Source organism: Solea senegalensis, linkage group LG21 (assembly GCF_019176455.1).
Source record: "Solea senegalensis isolate Sse05_10M linkage group LG21, IFAPA_SoseM_1, whole genome shotgun sequence".
NCBI lineage: Eukaryota > Metazoa > Chordata > Actinopteri > Pleuronectiformes > Soleidae > Solea > Solea senegalensis.
Window position 1 is genome coordinate 7798211 of NC_058040.1, and position 21976 is coordinate 7820186.

A 21976-nucleotide genomic window follows, 5' to 3' on the forward strand; every position below is an offset into this window, starting at 1 on the left:
GTTATTGTATTGTATTGAAAACGTTTTTTGCATTTTAGTTTTTGTTATTTGTACTCCCTAAATACTTACCCCATTCCTCATTGGGAAAAACAACAATTAAATGAGACAAAAAATATATTTACTGAAACTACTTTTATTTTTGTGTACAAGGTACAAACATTATTAACGGTCAACACTTCAAAAAAGGCTGACAATGCTTTCATGGTCATGTCTAAAAGTACAATCTCTATCAAAGTATGGCACAAAAAAAGTTGCACAAGCCTGTGCTTTCTGTGTTTTGGTTTTGTCGGTGTAACAAAATAATTTAAACCATGACAATAATATTGTCTAATACTGTTTGTTTGTCTTTTTAAATCAAGAAAATTACCAATTCATCAGTTCATCCACCTTAATTTCTGTTCTTTAAAAAAAAAAAATTATTTTTTTTTTTTTATTTTTTATAATTATTATTGTACGAACTGTTAACTAAATTAAACTATACATCAAATACAAATAAAAAGTAATATCACACAAGAAAGCAAACGTTTATAAGCGATACATGTTACAGCTTCTCCACCATTGTTTACAGCCAAAGTAACGCATTCATAAAATAATACAACTAAGAATGAAAGCAGAAAAAACAGCCAGCCTTGTCACAGTTTCATTTGAGTTCAACTGCAGCATTGTCACATCGCCTCATACGGCACCTGAAGTATCATATGTTCACCAGCTTTGAGTGAGAAACATGTGTGTTGTCACAGTGCAGTTTCAGTCTTTTGCAAAAGCTGAAATAAAAAAGGAAGAAAAAAAAAGGTAGCTGCAAGACAACCATCTGCACTTCAGAGTTGATTTGTTCATCCTGTCACACCAACACGAAATCTTTAAAAGGCGTTGGTAACACAGTGCTATTGATTGTTTTAAAGGCACAGCAATAGCATTCCTTCATACTGTATTAAAAAATGACTGGTCTTTTCAACAGCACTGAATAAAAATGGGGCTCATTTTTCAGCACCAAACCTACGTCAACAACAGCATCATCAAAGCACATTTTTAAATGATAAAAAGCTGAATTACAATGTCAGTGAGTATACACACTGTCATGAATTCAGTAATATATAAAATACTGTTTCGACAAGAAAATCCCCATCACATTCAGGGATTTGGACGGCTGGGGAAAAGTATTGCTTGTTGCGGCACTAAATCAACATTTTTGACGAAATATGTCCTTCATTCAATCAGTCCTACATTAAAATTTACAAAAAATGAGCACATTTTATTTTACAAAATAGTAACTATCCATTTGCGCCACTGATATTCGAATTCATCTCACACTGTTTATATATACACAAAAAAGGCCACACTCTTAAGTGCTCACAAAATATAGTAACATTGGATTTAAATGTCAGTCAAAAAGGCATGATTGTATGGCTGTATGTGTGAATTTCATAACCCTGGTCCCCAAATCATTCTCTGTGTCCCTCAAATCTGCTGAAGTTCTGATCGCAAAACAGAACTGCACCTTGACGTCAAGGTGATGTCCGAGACATGGACTTCAGGTCGCTCTCCAAGTCCATAAACAGCACTGAGCTGTATGTTTAGACATTGTGTGCCCTTTATCCCTCTGCCCACCCCCCACCATTGAAAGTTTTTTTTTCTCTCTCTGAACAACCCCAATCCCTATATGTAATTCTGAATTCGATGTACAAGGCTCCTCCCACTCAAGCGACAGGGTCGGCTTTTTCCGCCAAACCAATAAAGGTTCCATTTTGCGGATCATCCTTTTCCTTTTTGTTGACTGGTGTGTAAGAGGTGTCCTCTTCAGCAGACGTCTGTGGGTGTACATAGAAGTAACAATTTTAAACTTTGGAATGCATGTCTTTGAATGTGTCATTTTTAAATAACATTCTGTTAGTGTCTTAAAACCAGAGGTCTCAAACTCGCGGCCCGCAGGCCACATGTGGCCCTCCGATGGATTTCATTTGACCCGTTGCATAATGTCAACGTATGATGAGTTGTTTCTATATGCTTTTTTTAAAGGAATATATTCATTTTGTATCATAAATATATGAAATGATATATATGTGCTCTCGTGTATCGCATTGCTTCGCTACGCACAGACTATATATAAATGTAAATAAAATTCATCGGTAATTTTAGCAGACTCATGTTTGGATTGTTTATTTCTTCTTTTTAGGGAGAACAATATTTAGGCTGCAAAGGCAAGAGTGCCTATGTATTGTTTCATATCAAATCAAACACTTTTATTATGAAAATCAGTGGAATATTGTCAAATAGTTTGAGACCCCTGCTGTAAAGCATCAGCATTATACTCTGTTGCAAAGTATTTAAGAAAGCGTACAAAGGTATTGACATGCCAAAGGTTAGTCTATTTTATATTGCTGTAATGAAATTGTGGATCGGTAGATAGGTAGGTAGGTAGGTATAAAGCATCAGCATTATCTCAGAAAGAGTGAAAGTCGTGCAGGTGCAAAGTGAAAAATAGTTTTAAACAATTAAGTAAGACACACGTTTAAATTAGAGAAATAATGGAAACAGAAACAATGCAGATAATCAGGGCAAAAAACTAAAACTTACAGCGTGGGGAGACTTGGAAAACACAATGCGCTTAACTTCGCTCTGCACAGAGGAACATAGTGGTAGACACACGTGCACAGGGTCATTAGTGTGGGGTTAAGCAAATGGAAAAATGGCACAAAAAAAATTAGCATTCAATCACACATTAAAAGCAGCAATGCCAACAAGCTGTTCAACTGTTAGAGTTAATTGAGGCGGAGTGGTGTCGTACCTTCTCTCTGTGAGCCCGCACCAGAAGGATGACGAGGACCAAGAGCAGGATGACGCCCAATCCCACAATGATGAGCGGGAAGTTGGACACTAGATTGGAAATCAGAAGCAGCTTCTGTACTCGTGCTGCAGACGCATCGTCGATCACCACACTCTGGATATTGAAAGACAATGAGAGAGAAGGAGAGGGAGATTCGTCACAGGGAGAAACCTTCAGTCTGTATGTCTTATCTTGGAATAGAATAGAACGGAACAGAGGAGAATGCTGTCATTGTCATCGTGTAAGAACATTTACTGGGCATTGTTTCGAAACAGCCTCAACATCACTCGTGTTAAATACACTCTCGTTTCTTCATACTCATTCATGATTAAGGAAAGCAAGAAACAAATTCTAATGTTTTGGAAATGCATTACATTTTAGACAGAGGGGATTTCCTCAATACCTGTAAAACATTAGATCCATCATCTATTATGTATTTGGTTAAGTGTCTCTGACCAATAACGTTTTCACAGCCTCCACCTTCAGTGTGTGTTTGACGTGTCTCACCTCATTGATGAACATAACTGGGATTATTGTGTCCTTCACGCCTCTTGTTTTCCTGTAATCAACACAAGGAAAAGAGTGTCAGTGAGTACGTACACAGCACAGCTACACACGCGTACAGTGCATTAGCACTATAGAATAATATTTGAGCGAGTGGATGTAGACACTCACGGGAATCCAGCAAGTTTTTGAACCAGTACGTTTATCTGTGCTCTCTTGTTTGCACGTACGATCACGCCTGTGGTCTGTAATGTTGACAGAACAGACAACCAAAGTTCATTTGATACCAGCGATGAAAGAAATCACATCCACATCTGTGAGGACAACAAAGTAGGTAGGTAGATAGGTAGATAGGTAGATAGATAGATAGATAGATAGATAGATAGATAGATAGATAGATAGATAGATAGATAAACTTGTGCACTACTACTTATGTGCCACTAGGTGGTAAAGCTGTGCACGTTCCCTTTCACAGAGCTCCTGCACCAGCAATAACTGGTACTGTCTGAGCTGCAGAGGTCGAAGAGCATTTGTGCGTGGTCGCCTGTGGCCTGGTGACTTACTGGGTTAAGGTCGAGGTACGTTTGGTGGTGCTCTCTTTGTGGGGACAGTCCCTGAATGGCGTTCACATATTGATCGTCTGCCAGGTAGAAATGAGGGAAGGAGGCGACCACTGGTGCGCCTGGGAAAGGAGAGGAGAATTCAAGATCACGTTGAGCTTAACAAAGAAGTCAAAAGATTCATTTCTGCATTCAGTAGATGAGTCACAACAACGGTCTGGTAACACTTTACATTGGACTACAGTAATAATATGGGGAGGTCATATTATAGTCATACTGTCTTATATAGTAATGGTAATAGTAATAGTGTAGTAATGAGGCAAATAATATTTCAGTAATATCATGTTATTTCCAGAGTAATATCATGTTATTTTCAAAGTAATATCCAAGTAATAACTTGGTAGTCACTGAACTGTAACGTGAAGTGTTAACTAAAGTTGTATTATGTGGAGACAACGTTGACAATGGCAGAATTGTGCTTAAATGCACTTAAGTGCAATTACAACAAGAGGGACATGCACTGCCTCTCATCAATTTTGCACATTCAGAAATTAATTAGTATGCATCCTTAGCTCAGCACACACATCATCACAAAGGAGGTAATTATCTGTTTAACAATACAAGTCAAGACTAATTAATATACCCATGTGCTACTTCGATGGGTTTGTCTTGTTCAAAATAACGTGTGTGTGTGTGTGTGTGTGTGTGTGTGTGTGTGTGTGTGTGTGTGTGTGTACACAGGCTCCTCGAGAAAAAACAAACACAACACCGACTGAGCGACACGAGGGCTGAGTAGGTCATTACAGTGGCAGCAGATAACAACGTTTTCATCAAATGCCACACTTCCTGCTGTTTGATGTATGATCAAAAGACTCCACAGGATGACACAACCAGATATGGTTTTGACCTGCAGCTATAAGGACACGTTGTATGAATCTCAGCGACAAACCGCCGGAAAACGTAAACAATGAGCACCACATTTAATGGACCACAGCCATTAATGTATCACAACAAAGCTACTTAGCAATCGTGTTTGTTATCATGATGCAGAATCTCGTTACTCTCGTTCAGATCCTTCCGTTTATCGACGAGGAACACTGGACCAACATCCTTCAATGTTTCCCTGGTGATAAGCAACAAGGACGTCAACGTCAATTAGACATTCATTCTATTTTTGTATCGAGTCTTCAGGGTGTCTCGCCAAAAAAGCAAAAAATGTCCCACCTCTCACACACGTGAGCGGCAACAACAGGGTCAGATGTTGCAAGGAGCTGATGAAGTGGGGCAGAGGTGAGGGTTTTCCTGCTCTTGTGTTTGGCAGCAGACGTTCAACAAAAACAGTGGACGCCGGCAGTCACCTGAGAGGCTGTTGTCGTTACAGGCGTCAAGGTCACTGTGGTGCAAACACACACGCACACATATTTGTATTGGTGCGCTCAAAAGGCAGCACATTCATGTTCATGTCTGAACCTCGGCGTAACATTCACTCGGTTCTGTTTTATTGATTTGAACAAAACCAATATTTTTTGCGCCATGCACCATTTACTGCGACTGTTAAGTATTTGCTCTCATTTCATTACACTATGGACTTCAACTTCTAATGTACCCCCATCAGTTTTACTCTGTCAACATGTTTTTCTTATTGTTCCGTTATAAGTAATTTGCACTTCTCACTTCCTTCTTGCCTTATGATACCATACGTTTATGCTGGAATATAGAAGAAAGTTAAAAGTCTGCCTGTTGATACTGAAACAAATACTAATTAAGGATCCCACAAAGGTACTGGAATGCATTTAAGAAACAAAAACAGCTTTTTTTCTTTTTCTTTTTTAAAGGGAAGCTGAGGACAACTGAGCAATGGACATAGGCACTGAGGAAATGCCCAGTCATATTAAAAGGCTTGAATCAGGTGACTGGGCTTAACGCCCCCTCAGCTACTGGGTCAGTCAAGGTCAGATGGCGCCTGACGTGTGGAGCGGGCGGGAGAGCTGTGTCACATGGGTCATTTAGGGGGTTTTAGCAGCAAGCACTGGGGAAAGCAGGAGGATAATTAAATGACCACTTCTTACTGAGGTAAGAACTATCGGGCATTACAGTCCATGGCCAAGAGGAAAAGAATTGGGCTAGTTACTGGAAGGTCTCTGGTTCAACCCCAGGATGGTTAGGCTGAGGCACCCAATGGCTTGTGTGTGTTCACAACTGGTGTGTAATAAGGATGAGTTAAATGTGGAGGACAAATCCCCTTTCAATAACTGGTATGTGTGTGTGCGCGTGTAAAAATGACTAATTAGGGGCTGAGCCACTAACAATGGCAGACAGAAGCAGTGACTGTGAGGATTATTATTATTATTATTATAATAATAATAATATCCTTAGGATTTCTGGTCATTTTTGAGGGGGTTAACTTGCTTAGAAACTCCTGAAAATTGGCAAGGAGGTCAGGTGTGGCCAAAATGCGATATTGGCATAGTTCCAGGACCTCAAGGGAATTTTATTGTTTGTAACCCGTCTCCTATATCTAATCCGGGGTGAACAAGGGTGACCTCTTGGCCAGGTCACAAATTAGATTTCGATCTCAATTGGTTTTCTACCGGGTTAAATAAAAAAAAATAAAGCATGTGCAGGTGAGAGAGAGTACCAAGCCACTATTTTGAAAAATCAAAGGGAGCTTTCAAAGTTTGCGTTGCCAGATGGCGCAGAAGTGAAAGGGGCACGTGAAGTGTGTGAGAAAACAAAGTCTGACATTTACCTTTCCGACAGGGGCTGACTTTGAGAAGGCCGGTTCCCAGGCACTCCTTTGAGCTGACACAGAAACCCTCATTTGCTGGATTCTCCTCTTTGCTGGCCAAAACGGAGCGAGGCGGTGTGAAGCGATAGGCTGGGATTCCCTTCACCTCCACGTCTTTCTCAAACTCCATATAAATCGACCTGGATAAAGGTCAACATTTAAAATACAATTCCACTGTTGGGTTCGACTGTATTTACAGTATTACATCTTCTTTCAGTCTGAAATAATGTAAGTTGAAGAAAGCAGTTAAAGGTCCGGTGTATAATTTCTTTCATTCGTTCATTGTCTGCCACTTTGTCCTCCACATGAAGGTCGTGGAGAGCTGAAGCCAATCCCAGCTGACATGAGGTGAGAGGCGGGGTTCACCCTGGATCGCAGGGCCACATATAGAGACAAACAACCATTTATTCTCACTTTCACAACTATGGTGAATTTAGAGTATCCACTTAACCTCCCACATAACTTGGAAAGAACATGCAATCTCCAGATTGCAGAAAGGCCCTCGGTTGGACGGGGTCGTGAATCTGAACCTTCTTGCTGTGAGGCAACAGTGCTAGCCACTACTCCGCCGTGTGGCTCAGTGTATAATTTATTTGAAATACTCATTAATGTGGTTTTCACAGCAGCCCAAATGATCTAATGTTATCTGTTTGGGAATGGAACAAAGGAAATATTACAGTGATTTCTCCACAGAGCAGGTAAAGGAATATTAGTAATAAAAACACACAATAGAGGAGCTCTATGTAATTACTGGATTAAGTCTTTCTTTATAGGTGTAATCCACATCCACATGCCCCACATGCACTCTTGTTAAACTGTACATTATTCCCACAAGCTACAGGTGAAATGAAACAGTAATTACGTTCAGTCACCTGAGAGGCTGTTGTCGTTACAGGCGTCAAGGTCACTGTGGTGCAAACACACACGCACACATATTTGTATTGGTGCGCTCAAAAGGCAGCACACCATGTCTGAACCTCGGCGTAACATTCACTCGGTTCTGTTTTATTGATTTGAACAAAACCAATATTTTTTGCGCCATGCACCATTTACTGCGACTGTTAAGTATTTGCTCTCATTCCATTACACTATGGACTTCAACTTCTAATGTACCCCCATCTGTTTTACTCTGTCAACATATTTTTCTTATCGTTATAAGTAATTTGCACTTCTCACTTCCTTCTTGCCTTATGATATCATACGTTTATGTTGGAATATAGAAGAAAGTTAAAAGTCTGCCTGTTGATACTGAAACAAATACCAATTAAGCTACAGGTGAAATGAAACAGTAATTACGTTCCACAACAGTGGTTTTGCGTAACCTTTGTTTAGTAAAAAAACGTAATAGACTAAAGTAAATCTCCACACACTTCACCAGTGTGGTGATCAACACTCCCTAATGGCTCGGCAGCTCGATTGACTTTCACCTGCTCAGGAGTCGCTGACCAAACAAACAAACACAAGAAGTTTGAAGTACAAATTTTATATGAGAAGCCAAAGTAACCCTGTGTTCTGACCTCTGGAATTAACACTTTTGTGTAAGTTTGACCCTCCTCTTAAATTGGAGAAATAGTGTGTGGTCTCCTTTTTTCTCTCTCCATGTTGTGTTTTCACAGCTTCCAAGAGAATCACATTATTGTATGCCGTCCGTCCTTGTTCTATGTATCTGCAGTTCTGTCCTGTCTTGGGAATCCTGACGATGCTCAGCGAGAACAAAGGAGTCTATACAGTGTTTGCCAACAAGCCGAGAGGATTCTGCCCTTAGCTACGCGGCCCACCAATTGTGCAACAATACTGTACAGACCTTTCCCTTGACCTTCGCGGGAGAAGCGAAGTAAAAAGACTCATGTGTTTATTCACTAGAGTAGAGCTCAGAGGCTCTGCCTTGTACTGCTTTGCATACACTTGGCCAAAACACGGTTGCAATATCAATAAACACATACGTCTATCTATCTGCTTAACGTTTTCAAAAGCCTTTAAATTGGCAAAGCAAATCCGAACCACACCTGTTAAAACTAAAGATCATGCCTACAGAAAAGATTAATGTGTAGTAAATGCCATGTTGGTATTTCAACAATGTAGTGTGTCAGATCTTGAGGCATTTGTGGTTCAGCTGTCAGTTGCAGGGTCAATACCCTTGTCCGGTCGCAGATGGGAATTCTTGAACCTTTTTTGGTGCCGCAGAACAGTCCCAGAGGAGCGCCATTTATCATAACACATGTTTTAAGTCTTAAGGGTGAATTGAGGCGAGAATCCCTGAGTCCAGCTGTGTGTGACAAAGGTTACATACATGACTTCATTGGACATTTCCTTTTTCAGATTATGGTAAAAAGCACAGGACGCAAGGGAGGGAGCCTTTCCTTTGTCAGCTGGCGGCAGTGATGAAGCCACCAGCCAATAAATAAGTAGGGGAAAGTTTTCAGTAAACATTTGGGAGAGGGGTTTTTGACGCATAGCCAATTGGAGTCAAAGGTAAGACCAGGCCACTCCAAGAGATTCTTTCCACCCTCATCATAAAGGTTAAAATGTCAGCATGGAGTTAGTTTTTAGTTCAGTAACTTCACTCTCATGATTTTCATTCTCCTTCTCTGGCCTTCTTATACCGTGCCTCTATTTTTTTGTGTTTCTTATAATATAGGCAGCAAGGCAGAGAAAACAAAGGTCACCTGTGGTGTGTAAGTGAGCAGGATGTCATGAAAACAATGCATGAGTTCCAAAGCCTGTGAACATACCATACCATACCAGAGATGAAAGCTCCACCGTGCTCTGTCGGGACCAGTGGGCCAAGATTTTTACTTTAGGTCATGTACCAGGAATAGACTTCACTTCATAACTTCATAACACACAGCCTCATCAGCCACAGGTAGAATGCTGTATTTGATTTGCTGCATGTCCTGAAATGGTCTTCTTCATACCTCAGTTGATGTGTGGTTATTTGAGGTACTGTTGCCTTTACTAACATTTTGAACCAGTATGGGCCTTTCCTTCGACCTGTGGCAACAACAAGGCCAGAGATCTGTAACTCACTGGATATTTTCTTCTTCTGGGGCTGCTTTCTATAAATCTTACATATTGCTGTGTGTGAAAATCCCAGTAGATCAGTATTTTCTGACTGGCTGGCACCAACAATAACAGCTGCCCAGAGACCAAAATGCCAAGACTTTCCTAGCAGGACTCTGACACATATTAGGATTAAGACTAGGACATCAACTCTAAATGGTAAAGTGATGAAGATTTAGAGAATTTGAAAGGTGCCATATGTAAGACAGGTTTTTGAAACAGGGGAAGCTCATTTCAGGCCCAGTTATTTATACATACATTCGACTTGATTCAGTTTGATAACTGGCATCACTGATAACAATGGTGCAGCCAGTATATTCACATTTGTGTGTCACAAACTGCCACCCACCACCACCCCCCACCCAATAACTCAACCTAAAAACAAAAGGGGGCGGGACATTTGTATGGGTGTATGTGTATGCATGGACACATCTGATGTCACATATCAATGGGAAATATGTTCACTTGGAATTGCAGTAAGTGTTTTATTTTTTACCAATTGTTGCTGTTGTAAGGATTTTACATAGATCACCTTTAATGACGAACATGACGAACAGTGTGGTGCTTAGCCGTACCTGCACAGGTCTGGGGTGAAGATGTAAATGCGCTCGTCCTTGTTCAGCAGAGGATGGAAAGCACTTCCATCGGATCCATTGATGCTGTTGCTTTGGTCAGACGTCCAGAATGTCAGCTTGCTGCAAAACATTTTATCACAAAACATGAGCATCTTACATTTTTTTCCACATTACAGAGGACTTTCATGCAGTTAACAATAACAGCAAATAAGTCAACTTTTGTTATTTTATGATTTAGGAAAAACTAAACTTGGCCGATTTCTTAGAACCTCCGCTTATCAACGCTGTCTTAATAACACCACATTAAAACTAATTTGCACTGTTTTTTGCTGATCAAACACTGCTTTATCTTTAAGTCATGGTTCAAGAACGTTTCCCAAGAGCCAGAGGGGCAATTACTGCATGGAAACTGCGGAAGAGGAACTCAGACAACTAAATGGGTAACCAAAGGTCACTTAGAAGCCATTATGAAGGCATTCCAAGCATCAGGATGTCCTGCCCTCTGTTTTATACTACCAGCTCAGACCAATGGGCAAATAAACATAGACATAGACAGTCAGCGAATGGCGGCATTTGACATAAGGCAGCCAGTTCAAACGTTCATCAGTCTGGATTAAGGCTATGTTCAGTTTAGCAGCCACGTTGTTCAAATTGGTTTCAAATCTGATTCACATCACAAGTGTCCTGCATCTGAACATGACAGCATGCCAGGTTGAAGTGGAGTTGAACTTGTGACCATGATGTCTCTGCACACGGGGTACTGGTCTTAACCACTGAGCTACTCCCCCCACCCCACCCCACATAATGAAGGAACACAGATCTGATTTAAAAATCGGAATAGGGGATCAGATTTCCGAGTCCACACAGTTCGGAAAAATCTGTATCAATGATAAAAAAAACATGGGTATGAGTCACTTCAGACATAGAGGGAAGTGTGTGTGTTGGTATGAGGCTGCTACCTTTGACCTTTCCACGTCTTGACCAGGCCATAGTCCATGTAGTCCTGCTGCCCAGTGTGGTAGATAAATTCCCCATCATTGCTTCCATTTTTCTAAATGGAAGCAAACAATTATGGCATTAAAATGTTTTCAAACAAACTCAACATGTCTTTCTGCTGCCTTTAGGGAAATTGATTGATTGATTGTTTGTTTAATTCACATTCTATTACAACATTTGACCTGTTCGAAGAGCAGTGTAGGGCTTTTATTTTCTTTGAAGCCAGTCACTTTGACGTCAACTTATGGTCAACCCAAAACTATTTAAAGTATTTTAAGTAGCTCTTTAAATACATTTTGCATTGCGTTTTATGCATTTTTGTATTATATATATATATATATATATATATATATATATATATATATATATATATATATATATATATATATAAAATGATTTGTTTTTATATAGGTGTACATGCCTTGTGCATGAGGCCAAAGACCTTCTCCACGTCAGATGAGGTGGCAGAGAGGCTGGTCAGCAGGCGATCTTCGTAACCCCAGAGCAAATCATCCACAGTGTGAGTGGAGAAGAGGTCAACCCCTAAAGCGTTCACCATCATGGACTTCAAGAAGCTGCCTTTCACTTTGTTCATGACGGCCTAGGACACAGGAAATAAGGGAGGGTTATGTGAAATTGAGGACACAGGGAAGAAAGTGCAGATGGAAATTACAAAACACACGTTCCACTTTGACCCACTTGAATGTCCACTTTCCTCTATTTGTTCGAGACAGTTACTGTGGTTTGTGACTCACCCATGCGGGGATGTCGACAGTGGTGATGTTATCCACAGCTGGATCACCCACTGACCTCTCTCTCAGGAACACAAAGCTTTTGGTAGTGTACGCAGACACCATTGTGCCATTTTCCACCATGCTCACATTCTCCTTGTACCTGTACTCCCTAAGACAAAATGCAAATGGTGTAATGCGGTTTAAGTCTTGTGTGTTAAAAATGACCATCACACATAATAAATAATCATTAATCCGTTTGAGATAAAGACATTCAAACATTTCAATATGTGTTACATGACAAGCAGATTATTTTGACACATGGTGTGGCTGAAAGTAATTTTGGAAACAGGGTTTGTAGTAGAGTGGGTTGTGGGTGGGTGACATGCCTGATCTACATGAAAAAAAAAAAAAGTGTCAGCACACAAGTGAAAGAATGAACAGGACGTGACACGTCATTACTGTCTCACGTTCAGATTCTGATTGAGCTCAGAGTCTCGACTGACTTCACAGACTTGAAGAGTAGATGCAGAGTAGCTGAATATGATGTTCCTTTGTCTGACCCTCTGCTGGAGATCAACCAATCTGTCTGTGTCCAAATGCCGATCTTTGTAAATAAGTGCAGCAGATGGCTGAGGTTGCGTACCTCCTCTCAAATGGTGCAACAGTAGAAAAAACCCTGGCAATTTTCAGTGGTTTAACCGTTCACTCGTGAGTAAACGGCACCTGCTCCTACAAATGACGTAGAGCAGAGCAGAGGGCAGGACTGCAGTTAAGCCAGCTCTGTGTTTGTGTACAATATGTCGTTAAACTGTGACTGAAATTGTCGCTTCTCTCCATGTTTGTTGAACAGGAAGTTTGATTAAAGAGCATATGTCCATATTCTGTACAAACAGTGATGAAAAGCAGCATTAGTGGACTTTTGTCCGCACTAAAGTATGTAAACCAGCATGTGTGTGGCTCCGCCAGAGAATATTGCTGAATATGACCACTTTTTTTAGACATTTTTTGATTATTATTTTATTATTTGATGGAGTTTGATTTTGAAACTTCAATTTCACGTGAAATGCATGTGACCTTCTTTAAGCAGCTGCTGCAACCTACCTGTATGTGTAGGGTCCAACCTGCTTGACCTCCATCTTGGCTCCTTGAAGGAACTCGTTCACATTGGTCAAATTGAAGAAGAAGAACTCCATGTACACGGGAGGGGGAGGGGTTTTCCATGACTCAAACACACGGCTGCCCTCAACTAGAACGATCTCCTGTGGAGACAGAAAGTGCATAACTTGGTATAAAAACTACACGGACACCTCATCATTGATTAGTGCTATAGTAAAGCTAGTTCTACTGACAGGGTTTATGTAACATGCAGTCTGTGACCTTCTGAGGTCTAAGAACACGTATTAAAAACAATTTAATCAAGACATTTATTCACTGTCTCCTCTCCAATGTATATGTTTTATTCCCAATAAGCAGCAAATGATGGAAAGACAAACCAATCCAAAAAACAACAATAATAATAATATAGGTCCGTAACAAATGGTTCTTGGAACTTTTGAATCTTTTATTTGTAATTATTATCTAGTTAGGAAATGAACGTTTTAAAGGTGTTTGTCTCTTTTTAAGGCTTTTACCATAAATCTAAGCTTTTTTAAAGACATTTCTTTAAATAATTTCAAGATATTTCCAAAAACGTCTGCTATTGCAGTCACTTTTAACTGATGATGCACGATAGCAAGCACATGTTTTGGAGTTTTCCCAGTCTGCTGCGAGTGAAAACAACACAGAGAACAAAAACATCCTCGGAGGGGGGTCACGGAGGGGAGCTGCTGTCTGAGAGTAAGACAAGCGCATTGGCTGCACACATGAATGATATTAGGGGAGACCCTTCCACACAGCCCATTGTCAGTGGTTGCCACTGACAATGGGCTGAACTGGGGGAGAGCCATTGATGGATCATGTGAGGCGGGGAGCTGGATGCTCACTGGTTGTGCGGGGCTGCTGTGACCTTAATCATCAGAGCACATTCCTCAGGATCGAGCCTTATGAGGCCCCAACAGTGAAGTTCAGACACAAACTGATACTATCCTGCTTCATTGCACATCAAACTAGAATATAATAATATAATAATTTGAATATACGAGATACTGGGGACAATGAGCCTTGCACTGATTAGACAAGTGACACAAGCAAGGGCTAAAAAAGAAGTCAGTGGCAAAATTTAAACGCGGGGGCCGGTGTTTGGCCAGATACGCTGAATTTTATCACACGTACAATTTCTGTATTTTACACTAAACTGTGAAGATTTGCAGCTGGATGAATAAATAGCATTACTACATACCCATATACACAAAAATGTGGTTTTAGGCATCATGTGGAGTAAATACCCAGTGAAACAGCTGAGGATGGAACAATTACTATTACTAGTACATAGTGTGTCTTTCGCGTGAGAGACCCCTTGCAGCAGAAATGACCTTGAATCAGTGATAGAGGAAGTTGTCTTTCAACTTTCAATGAAGGTTATGGGTTCGGCTCCGCTAGTCTACGCTTAACCCTAAAAGATGTAACGCTGTCCTTTTACGTCCTAAAATGTTCGTTTATTTGATTGACAAAAAAAATCTCAACAGATTTAATCTTCATTTTTCCTCTAAAATGTTTATGCAATTTTATTTTTTAAGTGGTTGTGCTGCCAGCAGTGTGTGAATTGGGTATGAAAGATGAGTGACAGAAAAAGCTTTGAGTGGTCATCAAGACTAGCAATGTGGTACATTATAAACACAAACCATTTACATGAAATAAGCCCATTAAAAAACACCAACGAGCCCCATTATTTGAATGGTACAGACTAGAGTCCAGCCCCCTCCTCCTTCTTCAGAGTCCCTTCTACTGGTTTTGAGACAAAAGCTTTAGCCGAGTAGCCAAATACAATAAAGCTGCCACTGTTGATTAAGACGAGGGGGAGTCTCATGGTATTTCTGTGTCACGTCTTTTATGATCCAAACTACTAATAAGGCAGCTCTCCCAGTGCACTGCATGAAGACCTACTTGGAAAGCAAGAACAAAGAACCCCTCTTATCTCAGTATTTGACACCACTAAATTCACACCACTCCCTATATGAAAACACGTGTAGCAGGTGAATAAACAAATATGAAATCTGCTGCTGCTTTGATGTTGAGAAAGGTGAACACATGGCGATGAAAAACACCGGGGTAACAGCAAGGGGGCTATTCTTTAAACCCTGCAGTTGCGGTGCACAAGCTTTGCATACTCTAAATGGCTTTCTCCCAAGAGAAACAATTTGCTCAACAATGGGATAAGTATTTATGAATTCAATTAAATAACCACTACTAACAACAGTTTAGTGATTTTGGATATAGTGGTAAGATGAGGATGAATTGTAAAGACTTAGAAGTTTGGAGTAACTATCAAGACCAGGATGGTGAGCATGGTAAATATTATCTTCATCTATTGTTGCTATCACTGTAAACATATTTAGCATGCTGGAATTAGCATTTAGCTCAAGGTACAGTGTGGTTGAAGCAGTTAAAGCTTGCAGGGTCTTATGTCGTCTTATGTCAATTGGACTACTGTCCTTGCTCCAGTATACAAGGAATTCATTTTTAAAGTATAAAGTGTGTCAGCCTCCGTTAGGTGCTGGTAGATGGAATTAGATTTCTACCATCTATGAACTTTAAAATATGACATTCTTTTAAAGCTTACAGCAAATGCAAATGGAACTGTGCATGTGCCACAGTTCCACAGGGCTCTCTAAGTGTTTTAGTCTGACTTAGAAAAATGTAATCTAGTACTAACATGTTTATATGCATTTTAAAAGTCTGGTTTGAGTCAATCTAACACATATATGTGATGTAGACATACTGACTGACAACCCATGTCCACATTTAAATGACTGACGAGACAAGGTCTCCTAATACAAAGGTTAATCTGAATTTATGGTGTTGAAGAGTGCTACAAAAATTACGCCATAAATGCTTAAATAAATCAGCAACTACTCCGATAATTGATCAGTATGTTTCATTCAACAAAATGTTGTCGAGATTATTTGCACTGCTCTGACAGCAAACTGAATTTCTTCACTATAGTATATATATATCTCCTGATGATAAAATATTCTCCTTATGAGGACATTTTGACAACTGTAAAGACACAGATTAACCTTCTCCTACCCAAGTGAGTATTCAAGATGGAACAGCCAAACAGCAAGGGGCCCCTAGACACTATTACCAAATGCCTGTGAAAGGACAAGTCATTTTTCATCATCATTTCATCAGCAGGTCATTGCATGCTGACCCTGCTTGACTCGCAGATAAGAGTGCGGTGGGTGTAACCTTAACCCAGGGTGTCTGAAATTTATTATCAATAGGGTCTTGTGCCAATTAATGCACGTGCAAGGCAGACAAAAGTGAAGCCACCTTCTTATCTCATCACTGCAGCTATGTTGGTCAGTTATAGCTACAGTTGGAGCTTCCGGTGTATGTCACCTTTAAATAAAACTGGGGTTCAACTGGGGTAAACTTGATAAGGCAAATGTATGTCCTACTGTCAGATTAACTCAGAACAACATGAAATCTGAAGTGCGTGTATAACGAGTGTACGACAAGGGAAATTTATGTAAGTAAGTATATTGGTAAGACTTTCAATCCGACCAAAAAAAGACCTAACAATGCGGCACTTGACCAGCATGTGTTTAGTTTATAAACTTTTCACTGTGTGAAAAACATCAACAACATGTTAATATTGCTTCTATCAATGTGAAAACCAACGGTCATACATAATGGCAAAATAATCAAAATCATCAACTTGCAGTATTGCAATATCTAAAGCCAAAGGCACTACAGTAACTATATGAAGACAAAACTCTTTACACTGCTGCAGGAATCTTCAGAAAGGACCAGAAAATCTGCTTTGTTTGTTGACAAACTCCTGAAAAGTTTGAGTAAATGATGATTCACCATATTGCGCAGCTTTATGTAACCGCCTTTTTAAGGTATGGAAACGTACAGCAGTACCTCTGATAACACGGCAGTTTCCCTTTGTCTATTAATTCCGTTTCGTTGGCTAAAAATGAAATAAAATGAATAGTGGCTGTAAAAGTGTTGAAATCATGTGGTGCCATTACTTTGTGTGCTGATCAGACATGTAAATAAAATAAACTACAACCCATCACTCTTGCGTAGTCTTATCAGCAGCAAATGATTAACTCTCCTTTATGGATTATTTTGGTTTGCTATTACCTCCACTTCCTGGAGCCGCTTGTATAAAAGTTACATTTTCTTTACATCTTTGCAGCATTAAAACCAACTCGCAACATCAATGGTACATTCGTGCCTCCGCGCTTATCTTCTGGGAAAGTTTTGAACTTTTCTGACCGACAGAGTGTAAGATACTGAAGATCCAGGAAATCTCAGGATTAAAAACTACAGTGATTCGAACTGAGCAGAAAGGTCCACTGCACATTTACATTGACATTGCCTCTCTTCCATGAGCTTCTCTTACAATTTCTGCACTTTCTGCGATTCGTATGTTTCTATTCCATGTGAAAATGTGGTGTTTTTGTAATCTGCTGAACTTGTGTCTGTACATTCATGGGAGAGGTTTTTTGATATGTACGCAGTGACCTTTCCGTCTGACACATCGCTTTTCTCACGCAAAGCTGCCGAGGGAGAATGTGAATTGTGCAAGAATGTCGACGCTTGCAATAAATTCAAATGTCTTTTTCCCCATCTGTTTATAATTAGTGACACAGATGCACCCACAGACCAAAGAATGTGATGATCTATCAATCTATCTATCTATCTATCTATTTTTTGCAACAATAGACAAAAACTCCTCTTAAATTCATAAATGTAACCATATCCTTGTCATGAGCTGATCTGTCCTCAGCAGCGGACTCAGCTCTTCCTTTGACGCGTGTTAAAAATAACAACCAATACCTAGAACAAGCGACGGTGACCCAGCCCTTCACTTATTCTTAGCTGTGGAACTTGCCTATGCACCAACTCCTGATATAATGACGTGTACTCAGGGCAGAAACGCACATCAACAGGCCGCTAGGAATTCCTCCAAGTCTGCCGACAGCTGGGAACCGTCTCTCTGATGAAGTCTGCCAACAGAGCGTGTGGTAAATGCTCTGTGATGAAAGACCAACTGTATCTAAACCTATCATCTCGCTGTAGGGAAAGGAAAGTTTTCACTGCTCAGTACAAGGCACACAACCCTGATAACGTAAGCTATAGCCATCCTTTCACGAGAGGTTTGAGATAATTATCGGAGCAACAATTTTAGGACGCAACACACATCAGTCAGTTTGGTTCAGTGAGAAGTCATAACACACAGTCACTAAAGTACAAGAAAAGTTAGGTCTGCAGCTGTACTTTATAAAACCACAACTCATGCAGAGCTTAAACTATTTGTTGATGTTAACATAAAACGACTGCAAACTTTTTGCGTTTTGTTGAAACAAAAAAACAAAAAACATCTCAGACAAAATAACAGTTCTTACTAGAGTAGATTCTTAGACACCATTCAGACCTGGTGTTAACGTCAGTCCTGAGTGGGCCATTTTCAGATTAAGTTAAGTACACGTCTGAAAACTCCCAGTCCACACTGAATGCGTCCTCAGAACCGATCACAAAAATCTGATTCAGAGGTGGTTTGAGGACGCAGGTGGCCGCATTCCTGAGCTGCGTGAACGTAATCTGTCCTACGAATAGTATAAACATTCCCGTGCCACGTTCTGACAAGACAACGGCTGTAAAGAATTAATGCCACAGTTAATGGCTTATCAACTTCATAGAACAGCGACAGTACATTCAGAGGAACAGAAGTTTGGGTTGCCAGATTTGGGGGGAAAATAAGTTTCCAACACAACACTTGTGTCCTTCCAAACAGCTCACTGATTGATGCTTTGGAGCCAAAATCTGTGTGTTGACATTAATATCAACATTAATAACTTCAGACATACACATGTTACCTGCTGTGACCTGCAAAGATTTATAACAGTTTATTATTGTATTATTATCATTATTATTATCTTACTACAGACATTATGTCTTGGCAACCCAAAAGATTTGTTGATATTGGTGAATGATAAAGCCATTTATAACTAGCTTATGAAGCCTTAATAGAGTGCACTATGCAAAACTGCTTTCAATGACAAACTTCTTGAAAAGTGACAAAATATTTGCATATCTCAATTTCTCAAACAGTCAATGAGATGTTTTTCTCTGTAGAGCCAAAACAACGGGACCCCCCATTGTTTTAAAGCAGAGGTTTTAATAATGGAGTTATATTTGTATGTAATAGTTTGTTTGTAAATTTGCATCATAAATATGTCAACACAGACACTTTTATTTTGAAATTCAACTGTAGAGTTGCTTTTTTTCCCCAAAGAAAAGTTGGACTGGTGGCCCCAAGGTCAATCATGTTTGAGACCCGTGTTTTTAAAGACTAAATAATTACTATTTTTACATTTTCCCCAATCTGGCAACCCAAATATGTTGGTAAATAAATGATAACACTATAATTGCAGCATATGGAGCCTTTACATCTTCTTTACCAGGAAGTAGTACCATGTTTTCTGTGAACAAAGATATAATAAGCTTCACCCGTTTTTATGTTTGTATAGATTAAACGATTAATCGACTATAATTGGGAGAGATCCTGCAGGGTTGCACACCTGTTCTCGCTTCATTCACACATTCAGAGCATGTGGGAGGGGGAACTTTTGTTTACCTTTTTGAGGCGGTTGTGCATGATGTTGCGGAAAGTTTGAGCCGCAAATAAGGCAATCCCGGTGACCAGCAGCAGGGCGCAGGTGAGCCCGACCGCATAGATGGCGCACGACCTTCGTGTCATGTTTGCAGGTGATGGTGGTTACACTGAGGCACCTAACCTGGATGGAAGGATGAGGAAGGAGGAGGAGGAGGACCAGTCTTCACACACAAATCCAGCAAAGTCTTCCTAACCGTGCAGACAGAAGAAAGACTCTTTATTCCACCCGCTTCTTTCTTTCTTTCTTTCTTTCTTAGTTTACTTGAAAAGTAAAAGTTTGTCCTCTACTCTGCTCGACAAAAGCAACGATGTTTTACTCTGTGACAAACAGCTCCGTGGACGTGTGTAAATAATGAAACGGGTCACACTGTGACAACCACGCGGTTCTCACAGACTCTGGTAAGCTGCGCCCTGTGGACACATGGACAATAAAGTGTGCAGAGCAGTATTTGTAGAAGTCTGCAAAAGGCGCTGCCTCCCTCCGAGAAACGAGCGCGCTGATTGGTCCAGAGCGTCTGCACATACGCGGAGAGGGGAGGGGGGCTGCGGGAAGTGTGGGGGTGGAGTGCAGTGGGGGTTGAGCAAAAAATGTTCGTCCACAACTTTGCAGCTATCTCTGCAGAGACATGTGACTACTTCTGCTCCAGACGCAGCTCACACTGGAAGCGCTCGTGAATCGTTCAAACTTTTACTTCTCTTAATTTGAGAAGTAGCCAGTAATTTAAGGCTGTCAAGTTATTTTTAACTTCGCTCTGATAGTGCAGTGTAAGTTTATCTGTACTATAGTTGAATGTACTATATAAGGATGTTTGTATAAGTGCAGTAAAGAGGGTTATTGTTTCAGTCTGAAGTCATCATGAAATTAAACTGTTAAAGGAGACATCCGGAGTTACAGACATAGGTCTATTTTCTGATAATAACAAGTTCATATTTGTTCATATGTGTGTTGGTATCCAGTGTTGTAATGTAACAAAGTACAAATACCTTACTCTACTGAAGTGCAAAACTCATGTAGCTGTACTTTACTTTGCTATTTATATTTCTAGCAACTTTTACTATTACTCCACTACATTTCCTCTAACTATCTTTGTTACTCGTTACAACCAAATCAAATCAGAAGAAGAAGAGTTGGCAATTTATATAGAGCTTTTCTAGTCTTGATGAGCTGCTTTACACTACAGTTTTGCCATTCACCCATTCACACACTACAACCTGAGGTTAAGTGTCTTGCTCAAGGACACATATAGACTTCCAAAGCCAGGAATTGAACCCACAGCCTTCCAGTTGAAAGACAACTTGCCTGCATGGCTTGAATCAATCCTAACTCCTCACATTTTTAATACTAATAAGTATTAATATTTAATAAGAACATTTGATATCAGAAAGGGATTTTTGATACAATAAGTGTCATATATGTTAAGAGTTTTATTAAGTAAGTTACTTCAACTTCTACCAAAGTCATTTTCTGGTGAGATACTTGATACAAGACTGTTGGTATCACACTCGAATCAACTGGCCTACAGTTTAGTGGTTACAGGTTAGTGATCACCAGTGATCATGGTGAGCAAAGACATTCTTTTAGGTCATATACTGAACACAGGTAGCATTATGGACTCATAAGGAACAATTAATATCATTATTTAAAACATTTGAACACGCTGAGGGCTCAACACGGAAAGCCACATTTCAAAGGTGACTCAGGCAGAAACACAGTAAAAAAAAAGAGTCACTACCCCTCTCAAAAACATCTTGACCAGAGGAGACGCAAACAGAGGACCTGCAATTGAGATGGCAGATGACTGAATACAGAGAGGGAGTTGAGACTACGTTTCCCCTGGATATCCTCCCCCCTATCTCTCATGCATTACATTACATGTCATTTAGCAGACGCTTTTATCCAAAGTGACTTACAATAAGTGCATTTAAACATTTAGGTACAAACAAGAGCTAGAAGTAAGTAAGTGCTTCAAGTAAGCCAAACTATAAAGTGCTAGTCATAAGTACAAGTAAGTGCTTTCATACAAGTTGTTTTTTTGGAAATGTAACCACTCTCTATATATAATGTTCTTACAGCCCGTTGTTGTCGCCGTGTCATCTCCTCTCATCATCTAATTATTGTTCGCTGCTGCTCTTCAGAGCAGAC

The 21976-nt window shown here is 40.1% G+C and overlaps 1 protein-coding gene and 1 long non-coding RNA gene across 3 annotated transcripts; both read right to left on the bottom strand.

Moving 5' to 3' along the window:
• Positions 1-113: 113 nt before the first annotated feature.
• On the bottom strand, positions 114-20261 carry LOC122758280 (lysosome membrane protein 2-like). 2 transcript variants are annotated; one of them, XM_044012322.1, is made up of 13 exons: positions 19795-20261; positions 13143-13300; positions 12063-12210; positions 11729-11908; positions 11271-11362; positions 10312-10431; positions 6638-6816; positions 3892-4010; positions 3500-3573; positions 3332-3383; positions 2786-2938; positions 2575-2616; positions 114-1808 (listed from the first exon to the last, which is right to left on the bottom strand). In XM_044012322.1, exons 1-13 carry the CDS (start codon positions 19915-19917, stop codon positions 1698-1700), a joined length of 1551 nt encoding a protein of 516 aa, XP_043868257.1. In that variant the 5' UTR covers positions 19918-20261; the 3' UTR covers positions 114-1697. The 2 variants fall into 2 exon arrangements, with proteins under 2 accessions (XP_043868257.1, XP_043868258.1); XM_044012323.1 differs by lacking the exon at positions 2575-2616.
• LOC122758281 lies at positions 4323-6631 on the bottom strand. The gene is made up of 2 exons (XR_006358138.1): positions 5113-6631; positions 4323-5011 (listed from the first exon to the last, which is right to left on the bottom strand). It is a non-coding gene; the product is annotated as an uncharacterized LOC122758281 (long non-coding RNA).
• Positions 20262-21976: the final 1715 nt, after the last annotated feature.

Excerpts from the sequence above, each read along its gene's own strand:
- LOC122758280 (XM_044012322.1), bottom strand. The coding sequence starts at position 19,917 with ATGACACGAAGGTCGTGCGCCATCTATGCGGTCGGGCTCACCTGCGCC. Across the intron at positions 3,384-3,499 it reads CAAAAACTTGCTGGATTCCC|GAAAACAAGAGGCGTGAAGG; the intron begins GTGAGTGTCTAC and ends TGTTGATTACAG. Across the intron at positions 2,939-3,331 it reads CAGTTATGTTCATCAATGAG|AGTGTGGTGATCGACGATGC; the intron begins GTGAGACACGTC and ends TTCAATATCCAG.